Source organism: Ochotona curzoniae, unplaced genomic scaffold, assembly GCF_017591425.1.
Source record: "Ochotona curzoniae isolate NIBS_2020 unplaced genomic scaffold, NIBS_Ocur_1.0 contig_2210, whole genome shotgun sequence".
Taxonomy (NCBI): domain Eukaryota; kingdom Metazoa; phylum Chordata; class Mammalia; order Lagomorpha; family Ochotonidae; genus Ochotona; species Ochotona curzoniae.
Window position 1 is genome coordinate 17,705,873 of NW_024465369.1, and position 15,629 is coordinate 17,721,501.

Below are 15,629 nucleotides of genomic sequence, written 5' to 3' on the forward strand. Positions count from 1 at the left end.
TAGGTTAACCTATGCTGTATACTTCTGTATTGCGGTTTATGCATTGAAATTATTTGATTCAGGTAAATCTATTATAACCATTTTGAATTTGTCTAGTAAGTGTAAATGGAGTAATAATTATCCAGATATTTTAGTAAGTATGACTTAGTGGTACTTTTTTTTTTAAAGATTTATTTATTTATTTATTTTTATTGGAAAGGCAGATTTACAGAGAGGAAAGACAGAAATATCTTCCATCTGCAGGTTCCCTCCCAAGAGGCCACATGGTCATAGCTATTTGATCCAAAGCCAGGAGCCAGGAGTTTCTTCTAGGTCTTCCACAGAGACACAGGGTTCAAAGGTTTTGGGCCATCCTCAGCTGCTTTCCCAGGCCACAGTCAGGGAGCTGGCTGGATGGGAAGTGGAGCAGCCAGGACACAAACCAGTACCTAAGTGGGATCCCAGCACATGCAAGCGAGAATTTAGCCACTAGGCCATCACGCTGGGCCCAGTAGCACTTTTGAAAAAGAAAATGTGTTCATCTTTTTAAATTGTGAGTTACATTTTTAGATTTTGAACACTTGCTAAAAAAAAAATGCATTTCAAAATATCAAGAGAAGATTCAGAGGAACCAAGAATCAACTTTTGGGCCAGTTCATGTGACTGTGGGCTCACTAGCTTAGAACAGAAATAAATAGTGTATGAGACAAGAAAACAAGAGATAATCTGGAAATAATTATTAATGTTGAAATTTCTGCATCTAATTTTGGAATGTTTATGTGTGGAATGTCACATGCTCATCAAAAATGTGTGTTTCAGGTTTGTGGAGAGAAACAGCGCTTTGAGAAATTGATGGAACATTTCAGGAATGAAGACAATAACATAGATTTTATGGTGAGTTATTTTAGGACCTCATTCAAAAAAGCAAACTTCATTTCAACACTTCTTTCCTACCTCTACTCATGTGTATGTGTGTGTTACAAAGGACAGGAAATTGAGTTTAATGTGCTGTAAATTGCATCTTGAATGCCCCTCTTCATCTTTCTTTACCCTTTGTCGCAGTTATTTCTTGCTCTATCCATTATATACAAAAGGAGGTCTTAAACGTTCTGATTATTTATAGCAAATTAATTGGGGAAGCCACATATTTGACACTGAAAATTGCTTGCAAGCTTCAGCTACTGACGTATCTAGAGCAAAATCATGATGTTAAAAAAGATTTTAACCATATGAATTTTTTTCTACTTTTTGTGGTCCAGGGGCTTCTGCAGACAATATTATCGAAGACTTAAAGACAGTTTGGTTTGTAGAATTGGCTGGCTGTATTCTCCACAGCTTAGTCAGTTTTGCCTTTCTCCTAGACCACTAGCAGTGAGCTGGGTTGGAAGTGGAGCAGCTGAGGGACATGAACTAGCTCCACATGAGGTACTGCTGCTGTAGGCAGCAGCCTTATATACTATGTCACAATGCTGGCTCTGATGGAAGTAGTTTTTGAAGTAAAGGAAATTGGGTTTTGGAAAGAGAAGCATAAGTAGGTTGTCTTCAGGGCCAGTATGAAGTGGAATCTGTCAGTCTTTTTTTTTTTTTCCTTACCAGAGGCTCTCTTAGCTCACATCCATGAAGAAAGACTGAGTAAGATCCTTTCAAGCTGGGCAAACTGACAGTTCCTATCAAAAGACAAATAGGTCTATTGACCTCTTGTGTTATTTACCTACTTATGGATAGGTATTCTCTCCAGCAGATCCAGGCTATTGGTGCAGTTGCAGGGGAGAGCTTTGATGGAATGTAAATGAGGTTACTGCATGCAAAGATGAATTCAACATTGGGTACTCCATGTGGGTATGGTAGAAACACAGTGAATCTGGAAAAGATATAACCTTGTAGTGAGATGGTTGGTGATCTATATAAATATTCTCCTTAGTCATGATTTTCATAGTTTACTAAATAAGCCTGTAACAATTTGTGCACTTTGTTCATTTACCTATATGACTTTTTTAAGAATAGCTGTAGTGTGATAGAACTAGCATGCCATGCAATTTACCTATCTAAAGTGTACAATTCAGTGTGTGTTTAGTATAGCCACAGGTATGTGTTAGCATTACCACAGTCTAATTTAGAGCATTCCATGACCCCAAGAGTAGCCTTGTACCCTCTAACAGTCATGTCCCGTTTATTCTTCCAACCACTAAACTTTCTGGCCCTGTAGTTTGCCCTATTCTGCTATTTCATGAGTGGATGCAGACAGTAGAGGATCTCACTTTTCCATCTGAGATATTTTCAAGTTTACCTACTTTTTTTAAAAAATGTGAATCAGTATTTAATTCTCTTTTATTGCATCATTTTCCACTGTATCAATGAACCACATTTTGTTTATCCATCACTTGATAGAAATTCTTTATACCTTTAAACTGTTGTGAATAATACTGCTTTGAACATAGATATGTAGATTTTTATGTGGACATATGTTTTTGTCTTCTTTGGGTATGTGCTAAGAGGGGAACTGCTGGCTGCATGGTAACTCAGTGTTTAATATTTTGAAAAATTGGCCAGCTCTCAAAGTGGCTACCCTGTTTTATATTCCAGCCATGGAAGAGGATTTCCTTTCCTCCACACCCTTGGCCCACACTTGTCAGTACATTTCTTTTTTTATTGTAGCCAGGCTGTTGGAAATGAAGAGGTACCTTGCTATGGGACTCCTAGCAGTTTTTCTAGCTTTAAAAATTACAAAATATTTTTCAAGACTCAATGTAATGAAGAAGAAGGAAATCAAGAAATGAACCTTAATGTATGAATTGGAATAGGTATGCCCATGTTTAAACAGAAATAAAAAGTTTAAAGCCTATCTAAGCCCTTTGTAAATTTGTTTCAGGTGGCCTCGATGCAGTTTATTAATATTGTAGTTCATTCCGTGGAAGACATGAATTTCAGAGTTCACCTCCAGTATGAATTTACCAAATTAGGCCTGGATGAATACTTGGATGTGAGTATGGCTGTAAACTTTGTCTCCAGTGTAAGAATTGACTTATGGCTACCCTCCAAGGTAAACTTCCGTTGTGGCCAAATCACAACTAAAGACAGGAGTGTGCAGGCAACTGCTGTCATCCTGGTTAAAGCAGCTCATCTGAGGGATGTGATCTGCCAGGGAAGCCAGATGCCTTCAAATCTCTTGGGACCTCACTCCAGCGTTTGTCTGCAGCCTTTGAGAACAGGAGGCAGATCACCTGCAGCCCTTCTGCGGCTTTCCTCTGTGTTTAAGCTCTGTTTGGGGCAAGTTTCATTGCATCCTTCATCAGGGCAGTTGGGCAATTTGCATTCTTGGCTTCTCTGGGGACCCCATATAGGCAAAGAAAGGTCAAGCCCAAACTGCTTCAGAATGATGAGTAAATGCTTAGAACATAAAAAAATAATGAGGAATGGGCACTGGAGACTTCCTCGTGAAGCTGTTAAATTCCCCTTAAAGTGCTTGTGGCTTCAGAAGTTCCACTTTGGTTCCTGGGAGAAGGGGGTTTAAATTTGGTCTTTCTCTTGCTACCTGGTAGAACTACTCTGCCAGTTCCCTGGAGTTCTCAGGTTAACCAACAGGAAGTTGATATGAATGTCAGAAATGAGTTTGAGCAGCTGTGTGTGCACAGGCCATGTATTTGTCCCTTGACTCCTAGGCAGATTTTTGTTTTCCCTGTGAGATAGGAGTGTTCTGGTTGAATTTGAGAGACTACTAGTAATAGGGCTAGAATTGTAGGTCTGCATTTTAAGCATTTCATGCTCCCAGCTATGAAACTGATAGATAGGGCCCGGCGCGGTGGCGCAAGTGGTTAAAGGTCCTCGCCTTGCACGCCCGGGATCCCATATGGGTGCCGGTTCTAGTCCTGGCAGCCCCGCTTCCCTTCCAGCTCCCTGCCTGTGGCCTGGGAAAGCAGTCGAGGACGGCCCAAAGCTTTGGGAACCTGCACCCGCGTGGGAGACCCGGAAGAGGCTCCTGGCTTTGGATCGGCATAGTATCGGCCCGTTGCGCTCACTTGGGGAGTGAATCATCGGACGGAAGATCTTCCTCTCTGTCTCTCCTCTCTGTATATCCGCCTTTCCAATGAAAAAATAATAAAAATAAATCTTTAAAAAAAAAAAAAAAAAAAGAAACTGATAGATATACTTCACCTTGGTGTCTCCAGAGTTCCACTGCTGGTCATCATTAGGGGAAAGCCAGGGCATTTCAGTCTGAGTTTTTTGGGAAGCAGAATGGCAGAGTTGATGATTCTTACCTGACACTCTTGCTTACCAGGCCAGCTGAGCTACGTTTTGTGTAGATAGGCCTAATGTGGCATAAAGATTCAACTGTTGGTCAAGCAGAATAGGCCTCCACTTAAGAGCTGTGTGAGCAGTTTGTTAATTTAAAGACTCACTAAAGTTATTGGGAGAATATTAGATTGATTTTTTTCTTTTTTGCTTTTAGATCAAAGTTTGTTATTCTCTTTCCTGATGCTCTGAGAGTAGCAGTATCTGAACAAACATTGGGAATATAGATTTCTAGTGGTGTTCTGAGTTCAGCTTTGTGATGTCTGAGTAGACATTGCTTTAGGCTCCTTAGCCCTTGTGGGTCATTAAGAGTTTTGTATAAAATTCCATTGAGCTTTTGTATAAAATTCCATTATCTTTCTTAGATGCTGCCCTTGACTGGAAAATATTTTGGTTCTAACTTTCAAACTAAGATAAAACCTACTCTTAAAAAAAGGCTAAATTTTAGAATTTCGGGTTAGACATAAAATATATTTTTCCTGAGAATTTGTATAGTGTGGCATTTGTTTTCAAAATTTAAAGTTTGTTTTTGTTTTCTAAAACTTAGCGTTTGCTTAGCTTTGTGTTGTGTTAACTCTGACTCCTGAAAGACTAACACGGTTGGAATAGCTGTCTTAATACATATGTAATGATCTAAGTACTTCCTTTTAGGTTATCATCGATTTGTTCAATAACTGTTTATTGACTCACCCATGTGCTAGAATCTGTTCTCCCCGTTCATCTGTTTCCCAGGGAAAGCCATAACCTGTGTAATACATAGGGGAGATTCACTGGTTGATAAGACCTCTAATATTACCTTAAAAGTAGCTGAGTGTTGTCTTCATGCTTGACCTTAGATGTAGTAACTTTGGGAAAGTTTTCTGACCTGTGCTATGGGAGTCCTGAGCTGTTCACATTGATCATACTAACTTGGCAGAGAAAGCATGGAATATGGGCACTGTTTAAATGTTTGCTAAAATAAGCCCCAAGGCAAAGTACAAACTCAACTTGTGTCTGCCCCACCTTTCCCCTAACCCTTGAGCCCCACTGGAAGCCTTGTCACTCTCCAGGCAAGATACAACCCCCTGCAGTGTCTGCCATTACACATACCACCACCACCACCACATTTTATGTTACTTGTCATTGTTCCCTTCAGGAGCTACTTTTAGGTTTTTCTGTTCTGATGTCACCTATACCCAGATATTCTGTGTTAGGATCTAATTCTGTGGAGCAGGAAGGGCTTGGAGGAAGATGAGTGGGGGGGCGGGGTAGTCACCAGAAAGTAATCTGATGGTACTCCCTCAATCAGGTACTTCATAGTGCTCTGAAGGTAGGTGATCCTTCAGCCTTCTCATGGAAAGGCTGAGTTTTTGGGGCCAACAGAGCACGTTGATTCTTGGTCTGTTCTCAGAAAAGCTAACACGGTCTCCTTTTGTGTTCTGGTTTGCAGAAGCTGAAACATACAGAGAGTGACAAGCTGCAGGTGCAGATTCAGGCTTACCTGGACAATGTGTTTGATGTAGGAGCTCTGCTGGAAGATGCTGAAACCAAGAATGCAGCGTTGGAGAGGGTGGAAGAACTTGAAGAGAACATCTCTCATGTAAGGGGAGTGACTGCTGATGTTTCACTAGGAACAAGCAGTTAGGGATAAGCATCTATGGTAGTAAGTTAAAGGAGTTGGAGTGTACAGAATGAACTGTACCCCGGGAGCAAGGGCTGTCATAAGCCATTCTGGGTTCTTTCAAAGAAACCAAATACGTTCTGTAAAACAAAGCCAAGTCCAGCGCCTTGCCTGCTCAGTTCTGACTCGTGATTAGATGATTGGCATCACCTAACAGAGTGGAGGAAATAATACAGGAATTTGATTTGGGACCAAGAAGTGTCTCCTGAATATGAGCCACTTTTTAAAAAATGCTCACACAGGGCTATGGACAGAATCAGCTGATACTCTGTGATGTGAGTCTAAACATTCCTGTCTGATGGCTATTCAAATTCTGAGTAGGGGCAGGTGTTTGGTCTGCTGTTTAAGACACCAATTAAGATTCCTGAATTCCACATTGCAGATCCTGATTTCAGTGCTTAGCCCCAGCTGCTGGCTTCTACTGGTTCACTCCCCAAACACCCAGAATAGTTAGGAACACTAAGCTCAGCGCAGATCTTCCATATCAGAGGACAGGAACCCCAGTGTGGAGTGATAATCTGCTGTCTGTTAGGGTGTACGTTAGCAGAAAGTTGAGTTAGAAGCGGCATAACTGAGTCCTACACCAGGCATTCTCGTAAGGGACATGGGATCCCAAGCATCAGCCTAAATGCAGTTCTGTATGCCTGAGCCCCGGCCCCAGTATATCTGTATTCTTTGTGGAGGAAGAGTGTCCTCCCAGTACAATGTCAACTCTGTACCAACAGGGGCTCAGGTTCCTTTGAAGGACTTTTCTTATTACAGACCAAGTTGAGTATTAATCTGCATCCCTTCAAAGATTGTCCACTCATGCATTCATTGAACAGGGAGTTCAGTATTGCAAGAAGGAACAGGAAAATGGTGTTTCTCAGAGATTCCAGTATTAACAAGACCAAATTGTTTGGATAAGATAGAATGTACACTTTGCTTGATTGTATACTGAGCTGTCCCTTTTTTGTTATTTTTGCCTTGAAGCAGTCCATATATTTTCCTCCTCCTTTCTCCAGAGTCTTGCATGTGTTTAATGCCCTCCACCTTTTCCTGTCACTCTGAAAGTGGGCATATTCATGGTTTGTGGTTTAACCAAGTGAGTGAGCCAAGAACCTTCTGTAAAAGCTGCAGTTAGCCAGTCAGCTTCCACTTCACAGGAGAACTTAGGGCTCAGAACTTTTCGGAGTGTTGCACTCTGAACTTCGTCAGTAGACATTGCCATAAGTCCTCCTTACCTTGCCTTTACTTACGCTTATTTTCATTGAGGTGTAAAAATCACAAATTGTCAATTTGTAGAGCATTTGGCATAAAGCAGTTATGTAACCTGACCCATTCTGTGTCTCTTTTGAAGCCACAGCCAATATTACATGGTCATACTTTAAAAACATACATATCTAATTTTATTTTTTAAAAATACTTTGAATAGTTTGAGGCTAGAAGGCAGGATATTCCATCTGCTGGTTCATTCCACAGATGCCTGTGACAGCAGGTGCTAAATCAGCCTCAGTCCAGGAGCCTAGAACTCATTCTGGATCTCCCACATCAGTAACACGGACAAGGATACTGGAGTCATCAGCTGTTATCTCTCAAGATGTAAATCAGCAGGCAACTGGAACCAGAAATTAACTAGGACTCCAAGCAGACTGGGATCAGGAATGCAGGTGTCCCAAGTTTAACAGCTGTGTAGGACATCCGCTGCTGAAAGATTGTATTTCTGTATCTACTTTTGTAGCAGACCATCTGTTAATTTAAACTGCCTCTCTAAATAGCACTTATTATTTCATCAGTTTGATTTGAAACAAGCAGTCGTGTATTTTTTTTCCAACTGCCTAGAGTCACATAGAGACAGACAGACTCACTCCTCAGATGGCTGCAATGGCCACCACTGGACCAAGAGCCAGGAGCTTCATCCAGTCTCCCACATGGGTGGTAGCACTTGGACCATCTTCAGGTGAATTCCCAGACCATTGACAGGGAGCTGGATTGAAAGTGGAGCAGTCAGGACATGAAAGAGCAGGTATATGAGATGTTGGCATTACAGATGGAGGCTTAACTACTATGCCACAACGTGACTCCCCGGTCAATACTTTCAAAGCCCTTTCTTGGACAGCTGTGGAAACACACTTCCTTTCCCAACACACACTCCTGCTACCTTGACTAGTCCCTGAAGAAATGGACGGAGATGATATGTATGCTGAAACACTGAGGAGCTGACTTGTGGGTTTCATTAAGGAAATGTTCGAATGTAGCCTTATAAATTATTGATCCCTGCTAATATTGAATATATACTCAGAACCATATTTATAAATACTGTCATTCCAGTAAACAGGTTGCAGGGCTCATGCAGGACTTGGATGGGTCCTGACAGTCCTAGAGCTGTACTTGCTGAGTACTGAGGGCCTGATCAGAATGTCCTTGTTGGTGACACGGCTCCCTTGTAACCATTTTACAGCTATCTGAGAAGTTGCAAGACACAGAGAATGAAGCCATGTCCAAGATTGTGGAACTGGAAAAGCAGCTCATGCAGAGGAACAAGGAGCTGGATGTTGTCCGAGTAAGTGATGAGGACAACTGTCACCAGACTGGCACTACAGGGACTGTGCTCTGCCTCAGGCTGCGTTGATGTGGCGCATATTCATTTCAGAGGAGTGTACTGATGCAGTGTGTGTGTGTGTGGAAGAATTGCAGTGGTGATTCCTGGGTAAAAGGCCCGCGCAGTCAGGGCATTTGTGCACACATGTGTGCATTTGAGTCCTGAGTGCTGAGAGGTTCAGTATTTCCTTATCACTGATTTTTGGGTGCACAGTGGTTTCCCCTCTAGAGGAGGCTGGGCTGCTTCTGTGGATTGCACATTCGGTTGGAAATGAAAACACAGCAAGGTTTAATTCACACCACTCATTTATGTTGGGATTTGGGCTTTGTTGTATTCCTTTGCCTTGCTTCTTTTTACATCCAGATTTGGTGGTTGCTGTGGAAACAGGGAAATCACAACACTGGATGTACCTAATGGCATTCACCAAAAAAAGTAGGCAGTTGTTGGGGGAAGGCAAAGCAAAACCAATCCGTTTTATTATCAGATAATTCCAGCTGTTTTATTTGGCCTTGGTGGTATTTTCCCTTACATGTCAGGTATTTATGGAGTGCCGTCCATGTGGTTGGAATTGTCCAGAACATAAAACACCAAAATGCCTGCCAGGAGGGCTTACAGGCAAATGGCTGACCCTTGCACCACTGTGAACGAAATGACACATTTTATGTGAGGCTTGTCATGAGTGTGTGTGTTGCTTGATCCTCTGATATGTCCTGCCGTTAACTTGAGGAAATTTATTTTCTGGCACACTTATTGAGACCAAGTTGTAGCATATGGACTCAATTCAGGTTCAGACTCTGAGTTTATTAATAGTAGACAGGGTGTGAAGAATGTTGCTCTGCCTGCTGCAGGCTGTGGGAAGAGATCTGTATAGAAGGCACAGCAAGTATGTTCAGTTCCGTAAATCCCTTTCCTGGAACCTCGATGCGTCCCCTGTAAAAGGAACCAGGACAGCCTTTGAATTGGAAATGGTGGCTTCTTTGTTTTCTGCCAAAAACCTAGGCAGAACTAAATCGTTCGTGGAGGGAAGCTTTGGCCTGTTTTGTTGATGGCATTACCAGAGGGACAATGTCATGATCTCTACCCTGAACGCAGTTAGAGAGGCTTTATGAACAGGCCAGAGCCGACCATTCAAGGTCAGCCAGCCCCGGTGACTGATGAATGTGATGTCCTGGGGCTTGCAGATTTGTAATCCTGCTCTGACTTCTGTCCAAGTCTGACCAAGCGACCTCCTGTCTGCTGTTAGCTGATGCACAGATGTAGGAGTCACAAAATGGATTTTAAACCAAGACATTCTGCACCACCAAAGTGTGCCCCACATAGTCCCAAGCTGGCTTTTGGAGCTCTCTGCCTCGTTTGCTTCTGCCTGCAGGCAGAGTTAAGTTAGCTGCAGTTATGAAATAGAAAGGATTTCTTTAACAGTAAAATTACTGGAATTTATTGCATGCATTATTGGCATAATTAGTGTTATTTAATGGGATCTTACCCATTCTAGCTGAGTTCCATAGAATTCCTGTTCATGTGTGTGTTCCTTCTCTATTTTCTAGTGTTATTTCTTTATCCTCAATAGGCCAGTCTGATGATAATGAATTTGAATGCCCTGTGAAGATGAACCCTTGACCATAGACTCTTTTACAGGAAATCTACAAAGATGCAAATACCCAAGTTCACACATTAAGAAAAATGGTCAAAGAAAAAGAAGAAGCCATTCAGAGACAGTCTACCCTGGAAAAAAAGATCCATGAACTGGAAAAACAAGGGACCATTAAAATTCAGAAGAAAGGGGATGGAGACATCGCCATTCTGCCAGTTGTGGCTTCTGGCACATTGTCTGCAGGGTCCGAAGCAGGAGTGGGTAGTTTTGTAGGCCCAGTTATGGGGGCCACTTCCTCTGGACCCTTGCCACCTCCTCCTCCACCACTACCTCCATCGTCAGACACACCTGAAGCAGGTGAGGAAACTTGCCTTAGGACACCTGGGCAGTATTTGGGACGTTGTCTCTCTCTGTTGACCTCGTGTGGTTTTGACTGTTCTTTGCTTTCTGATTTTAAGAACTATTTATATTTTGAGATCAAAGTCATCAGTCTTCAGTTTGCAAATGTTGCAGTCTTTTTCCCAATAGCCTATAGGAAATTGTATATGTTTTTGAAAGCAACTCGTTATCCTTGTAGGTGTTTTGTCTTTGGATACTTTATAAGCACATGACATATTGCCAGAAAACTATTCCTGTATTCTCAATTTGTTTCTTCTCTCCTTGCTAGTGCAAAATGGTCCTGTCACGCCACCAATGCCACCACCTCCCCCTCCCCCACCTCCTCCCCCTCCTCCTCCACCCCCTCCTCTCCCGGGTCCTGCAGCTGAGACTGTGCCAGGTCCACCTTTGCCGCCACCCCCTCCTCCCTCTGCACCCCCGCTTCCAGGAACATCTTCACCTACAGTGGTTTTCAACTCAGGATTAGCAGGTAAGAGCACAGAACTAATACCCAGGTTCTCGGGTAAGAAATCTTCATTTGTCCAGGCCCTGGAGAGTTAAAGCAGATCTCTGAAGTCCCAATATCTTGCAAGGACATGAACCTCCTCTAGGTGTAGGAACACTCAGGTCAGTATAGCCAGGGAAGGGGATGTTGGCCGGGGAAACTTTTGTTGCAGCCTCCCAGGGGAAAGTTCTGATCTCTCCTGCCTAATCTGACCTGGGACTTCCTTCAGAATCAGTGTGGATGGGTGGCTCCAGCAAATGCCTCATTGACACCTATTGTAGTCTTCTGAATAGGCACAGATACTGAGTGCTTCTGGCTCTCTTTCTCTTTCATTAGAGGTTGTTTGGGTAGAAATTTTAAGGGGACAGTATCTTTCTGGGAAATTGTCCAATGTAGGCTTCCAAGCATGTCTTCTGAGCATCTGACAACATCTGACTTTGCTAGGGTAAACTTAAGCTTCACAAGGAAGTGCTGCCAACAGTATTCTCCCCTTGACCTTGAAATCCTCTCAAATTCACAGTCTCCTGTTAAACCAGGAGCAACATCCTCAGCTCAGGGTAGGGTGCGTGGGGCATCCAGGGAGGTTAAGAGAGTTGCTGTAATGCCTTGAAATTCAAGTGTTCCCTTTGGGCTCAGGGAAGAGAATGTTGGCCCTTTCTACGATATGACAAGCCGTGGCCCAGTCAGAGATAATTCCTTTGCCATTTGCAATTGCTACGAGCTTGGCTATCCAAGTTACATAAGTAAATCTGTTTCTTTGATGACTGTAGTTGAAATATATAACTCTCATTTCCCATGAAGAATCTCCCTGAGTGCCACCATTTGCTAGGCTACAGTGGTTGTTGGAGGCTTTTGCTTAAAGTTCTAGACACAGTGTTAGCTCAGAAAGATTTCATAATTTTCATCCCTTCAAGGGTCTTATCAGGAATTAGAGCTGATTCCTCCTGGTGATTTGAGACCTTGGGGCCATTAACACACTTATTCCATATCAAATCCCTGATGGTGCCTCACTCCCATTTCTACAAAGCTGTCAGGGGAACGAATAAGGTGTCTATTCAACATAATGTTCACAGTAAATCAATGGCTTATTTATACCCTTCAAGGTCCTCCCTCTCAACCACTTTCTTCTGGAACTTTTATTGCTTCTGAAGGAGAAAAGTTGGAGAACTCTGGTGAAACTGTTGGATGGTGGAATGTAAAGAAACCATGTCACAGCGGGCCTGGGGAGCCCATCCCTCACCCGGCTGCTCTTGGTGGCTGAGCGTGGAGGGCCCCGGTTGTCCTGCACACCTGGCCTACCTGCTCAGGCTTCCCGTGTAGCCCTGGTTGGGCTGTGACATGTGACTGCTGTGATGCCTCCCTGGGTACTGCTTTCTTCCTGTCTGGCAAGAGCTGATGTGTGATTCAGCACCTGCTTCCACTCACCTGAGCGCTAACGTGAAACTCGGAGCTGCCTTGGCAGACCAAAGGGTCAAGAGGTTGTCATACACAGGGGCCCATCATGTCTAATTTTTAAGTTATATATAGTATATATGTGTAGTTACATAAAGTTGCATATATTTTTTAAATGCTTTTATTTGAAAGATGGAGAGCAACAAGCTTGCAAGAGATCTCCCATCTAGTGGTTTACTCCCTAAATTGCCTAGAGAGGCCAGGGGACCAAAGCTAGGAGCCAGGAACTCAATCCAGGTCTTGCACGTGGGTGGCAGGAACCCAGCTGCTGAAGCCTGGGAGGCAGAGTCCACATTAGCAGGAAGCTGGAATCAGGAGCCTTAATCAGGTATTCAACCCAGGCATTCTGACATAGGATGAGGGGATCCTAACTGCATTTTAATTACTGGTCACTTGCCTTCACCCAGCATGAGGATATGGAGCTGGATGCTCAGCTGGTAGCTGACAGCTGCCTTCATGGCTGCTGCTGTTGCAAGCTGAGTCTTCCTCCGGTTAGAGATCATATACAGATAGCATGCAAGAGACTTCTCTTTAATTCCAGGAATGTGCAGCAAATGAGTACAAGAAATCCCTTAAAAACAAATTTATCTTTGTTTGAAAGGCAGAGTTACAGAGAAGGAAAGACAGGGAAATCAATCTTCCATCCACTGGTTAACTCCCCAAATTGCTACATTGGCCAGAGCTGGGATGGTCCAAAGCTAGGAAATAGGAGCTTTTCCAAGTCTCCCTCATGAATGCAAGGGGTCAAAGACTTGGGCTCTCCTTTACTGCCTTCCCAGGCCATAATCAGGGAGTTATATTGAAAGTGGAACAACCAGGAATAGAACCAGTACCCATGTGGAATGCTGGCACTGCAGGTGGATGATGAGCTGTTACGCCACAGTGCCAGCCCCAAGAAATAACATCTTTTACTAAACTCAGGAGGACTTCAGAAAGTTCACATAAAATGTCTCTTTTTAAAAAAATCTACATTCCTTTCAAAACTTTTGTCACCCAGTTAAGCTTATCATCCAATTTAATTTTCCACAAACTTCTTGAAGTATGTTTATGTAAGAATTACAAGATGCTATAAGCCTTTAACAAGTTGAGATCTGGTGGCTCCCACCAAAGTTTTCATCTGTCTTCACTGCTCACCATCGTTTTGGCAGTGAGTGCTTGTGAAGGAAGCCCATTTTGTGGAATGTTTTGCCAGTGTGTTGTTTCTCTCTCTTTGGAACTAAGAGGCTAGACATAGTCAGGATGTTCCAGCAGAACCAAGAAACTAAGATCTGTGAGTTGGCCTTAGGGCTCCTGGGAAGCCAGAAACTTGTCACATCTCTACACTGTGGGATTTGCAGACAACAGGATGTCCCATCTCTTGAGTAGGCAATGAGCAAATGTGTTAATGGTGGCCCAGGCAGGGAACCACATAATGGTCCCTGTAACTACCTGGTGGAAAGCTTGTGTTTTAGAAAGACCGGTAGTGTGAACTTAGCTATATGTGAAGTAGAATACTTCCATCCTCAGATCTGCATAGAACAGCCTGGCTCTCTTTCCTGGCATCAGACACCTGTGCCAATCTGCCAGACAGTCTGGACGCTCTGCTGTCCTTATTAGGAGGATGGCTTGCTTCTTTACAATGAGAATGTGGACCTTAGTGAATTTATTTATAAAATGGTTGTATTGCTAGCGCACAGTTCAGTGTGGCTCCTTGGGACCACTCTTAGAAAAGCTTTTCTTCCTTTCTTGTAAAAAAAAAAAAAAAAGATTTTTCTAAAAACTCAATAAAAGTGAGTCTTCAAGGCAGTCCTGAATGGGAATGAGTTTTTGTCTCTGTGCTGCTTTGTGAAACATGTCAAAGAAGCATGAGATTCTGTGCTGCCACTGCGTGAACTGCTGGGTCACTTGACTCTAACCATATCTAATTTTTTTTTATTTTCTCTATTCTTTCTGCTTCCACAAAAAGATGGGCCCATCAAGCTTTTCTGTAGGTTGCTCCTCACTGAGTGTGTCGGGTATTTGCCTTGTGTTGGTCACACCATGCCTTGACATCTTTTCACCCCATCTGCCTTCGATCCATTGCATTTGGACTTTGTGTCTGCGGGGAGTCTGGGTGTGGGCTGACTTTTCCTCCAGGTGTGTCCCCACATTATAGCTGTACCTGGAGAAGGGATGCTTGTCCTTGGAGCAGATGGCCTGGATTCCTGTGCCACAGTCCTTGCCCTCTGAGGAAAGAACCGATTATGGTTGGGGGTGGGGTTCTTATTTTTCTCTCCTTTTGGTTTAAAATCTCACAATTGAAACCAAGAGGCTTCCATCTAAAATTTTAGACTGATTCTAGGGGCACAGAACAAGGCAGAACTCTGGCTGTCCCATTTCCAGTCCTTGCCTGCTGGTGTCTGGCTAGCACTGTGCAGTGTCCACTTGGTTATACCTGAGCCCTGAGGAGGCAGTGTGGAGCAGATACCTGTTTCTGTGGTCTTCACTGCCCTCCATGCCCCAGTCAGAGTCAGGGGAACTGTTCCAAGCAGAATGTCAGTACCTGTGCTCGGCCCGCAGGCCTTCCAAATCTGAAGGGTGACTGTAAGGGAGTGACTGTTGGTGAGCATTGGGCCTGTAGTATCTGTGCAGGGAAGTTCACAAACAAAAGGCCTCCCCTGCCACACTTCACACAGGATGCAAAGCTCCTCCATAGCCCGTCCCCTGCTCCCCCATATCCCCAGCACTGCTGCAAGTTTCATTCACAAGGAAGATCTGTCCTTTCATCCCATACAGAGCAGCACCTTGGCTTTCCTGGATAGCACAGACAAGAATGCAGTGTGGCCAGAAAGCCATCCTCTTGGGAAGTGAGGAAGCAGTGGTTCCCTTGGGTGCTAGAAGTGGCTGGTTTGGCAAAAGCTGTGTCTTTGTGTTCCTGCATGCTTCTGTGTGAATTCTTCAGATGATGTCACCTGTCCCTTTGACCTTGGTAACTCTGGAGGAATGAGAGGCACTGTTCGTCTCCCTTTCTCAGTTCCCACCCACTGAGGCGGGAAGACAGGCAGGCAGATAAGAATTCAGCCATGAGAGTTGCTTAGTCTTTTACATAGAAGCACTCAGGTGCTCCCTCTCTTGCTATCAGCGGTTAATAGCACAGAAGTTTAGCCTACTTGGCCAGAAGGCCGGCCTCATAGGGAAGCTCCCAAATAAGGTGGTGGACAGGCAGGGATGGATG

At 43.6% G+C, this 15,629-nt stretch overlaps 1 protein-coding gene across 5 annotated transcripts in view; it reads left to right on the top strand.

Annotated features, from left to right (window-relative positions):
- FMNL2 (formin like 2) overlaps positions 1 to 15,629 on the top strand; it is a 306,297-nt gene that overhangs the window by 267,503 nt on the left and 23,165 nt on the right. For all 5 annotated transcript variants that reach the window (XM_040971574.1, XM_040971576.1, XM_040971578.1 and 2 more), the window contains exons 10-15: positions 799 to 873; positions 2,849 to 2,959; positions 5,699 to 5,848; positions 8,370 to 8,471; positions 10,146 to 10,458; positions 10,769 to 10,969. In XM_040971574.1, the coding sequence (XP_040827508.1) occupies positions 799 to 873; positions 2,849 to 2,959; positions 5,699 to 5,848; positions 8,370 to 8,471; positions 10,146 to 10,458; positions 10,769 to 10,969 (952 nt within the window). The remainder of the gene's footprint in view (positions 1 to 798; positions 874 to 2,848; positions 2,960 to 5,698; positions 5,849 to 8,369; positions 8,472 to 10,145; positions 10,459 to 10,768; positions 10,970 to 15,629) is intronic.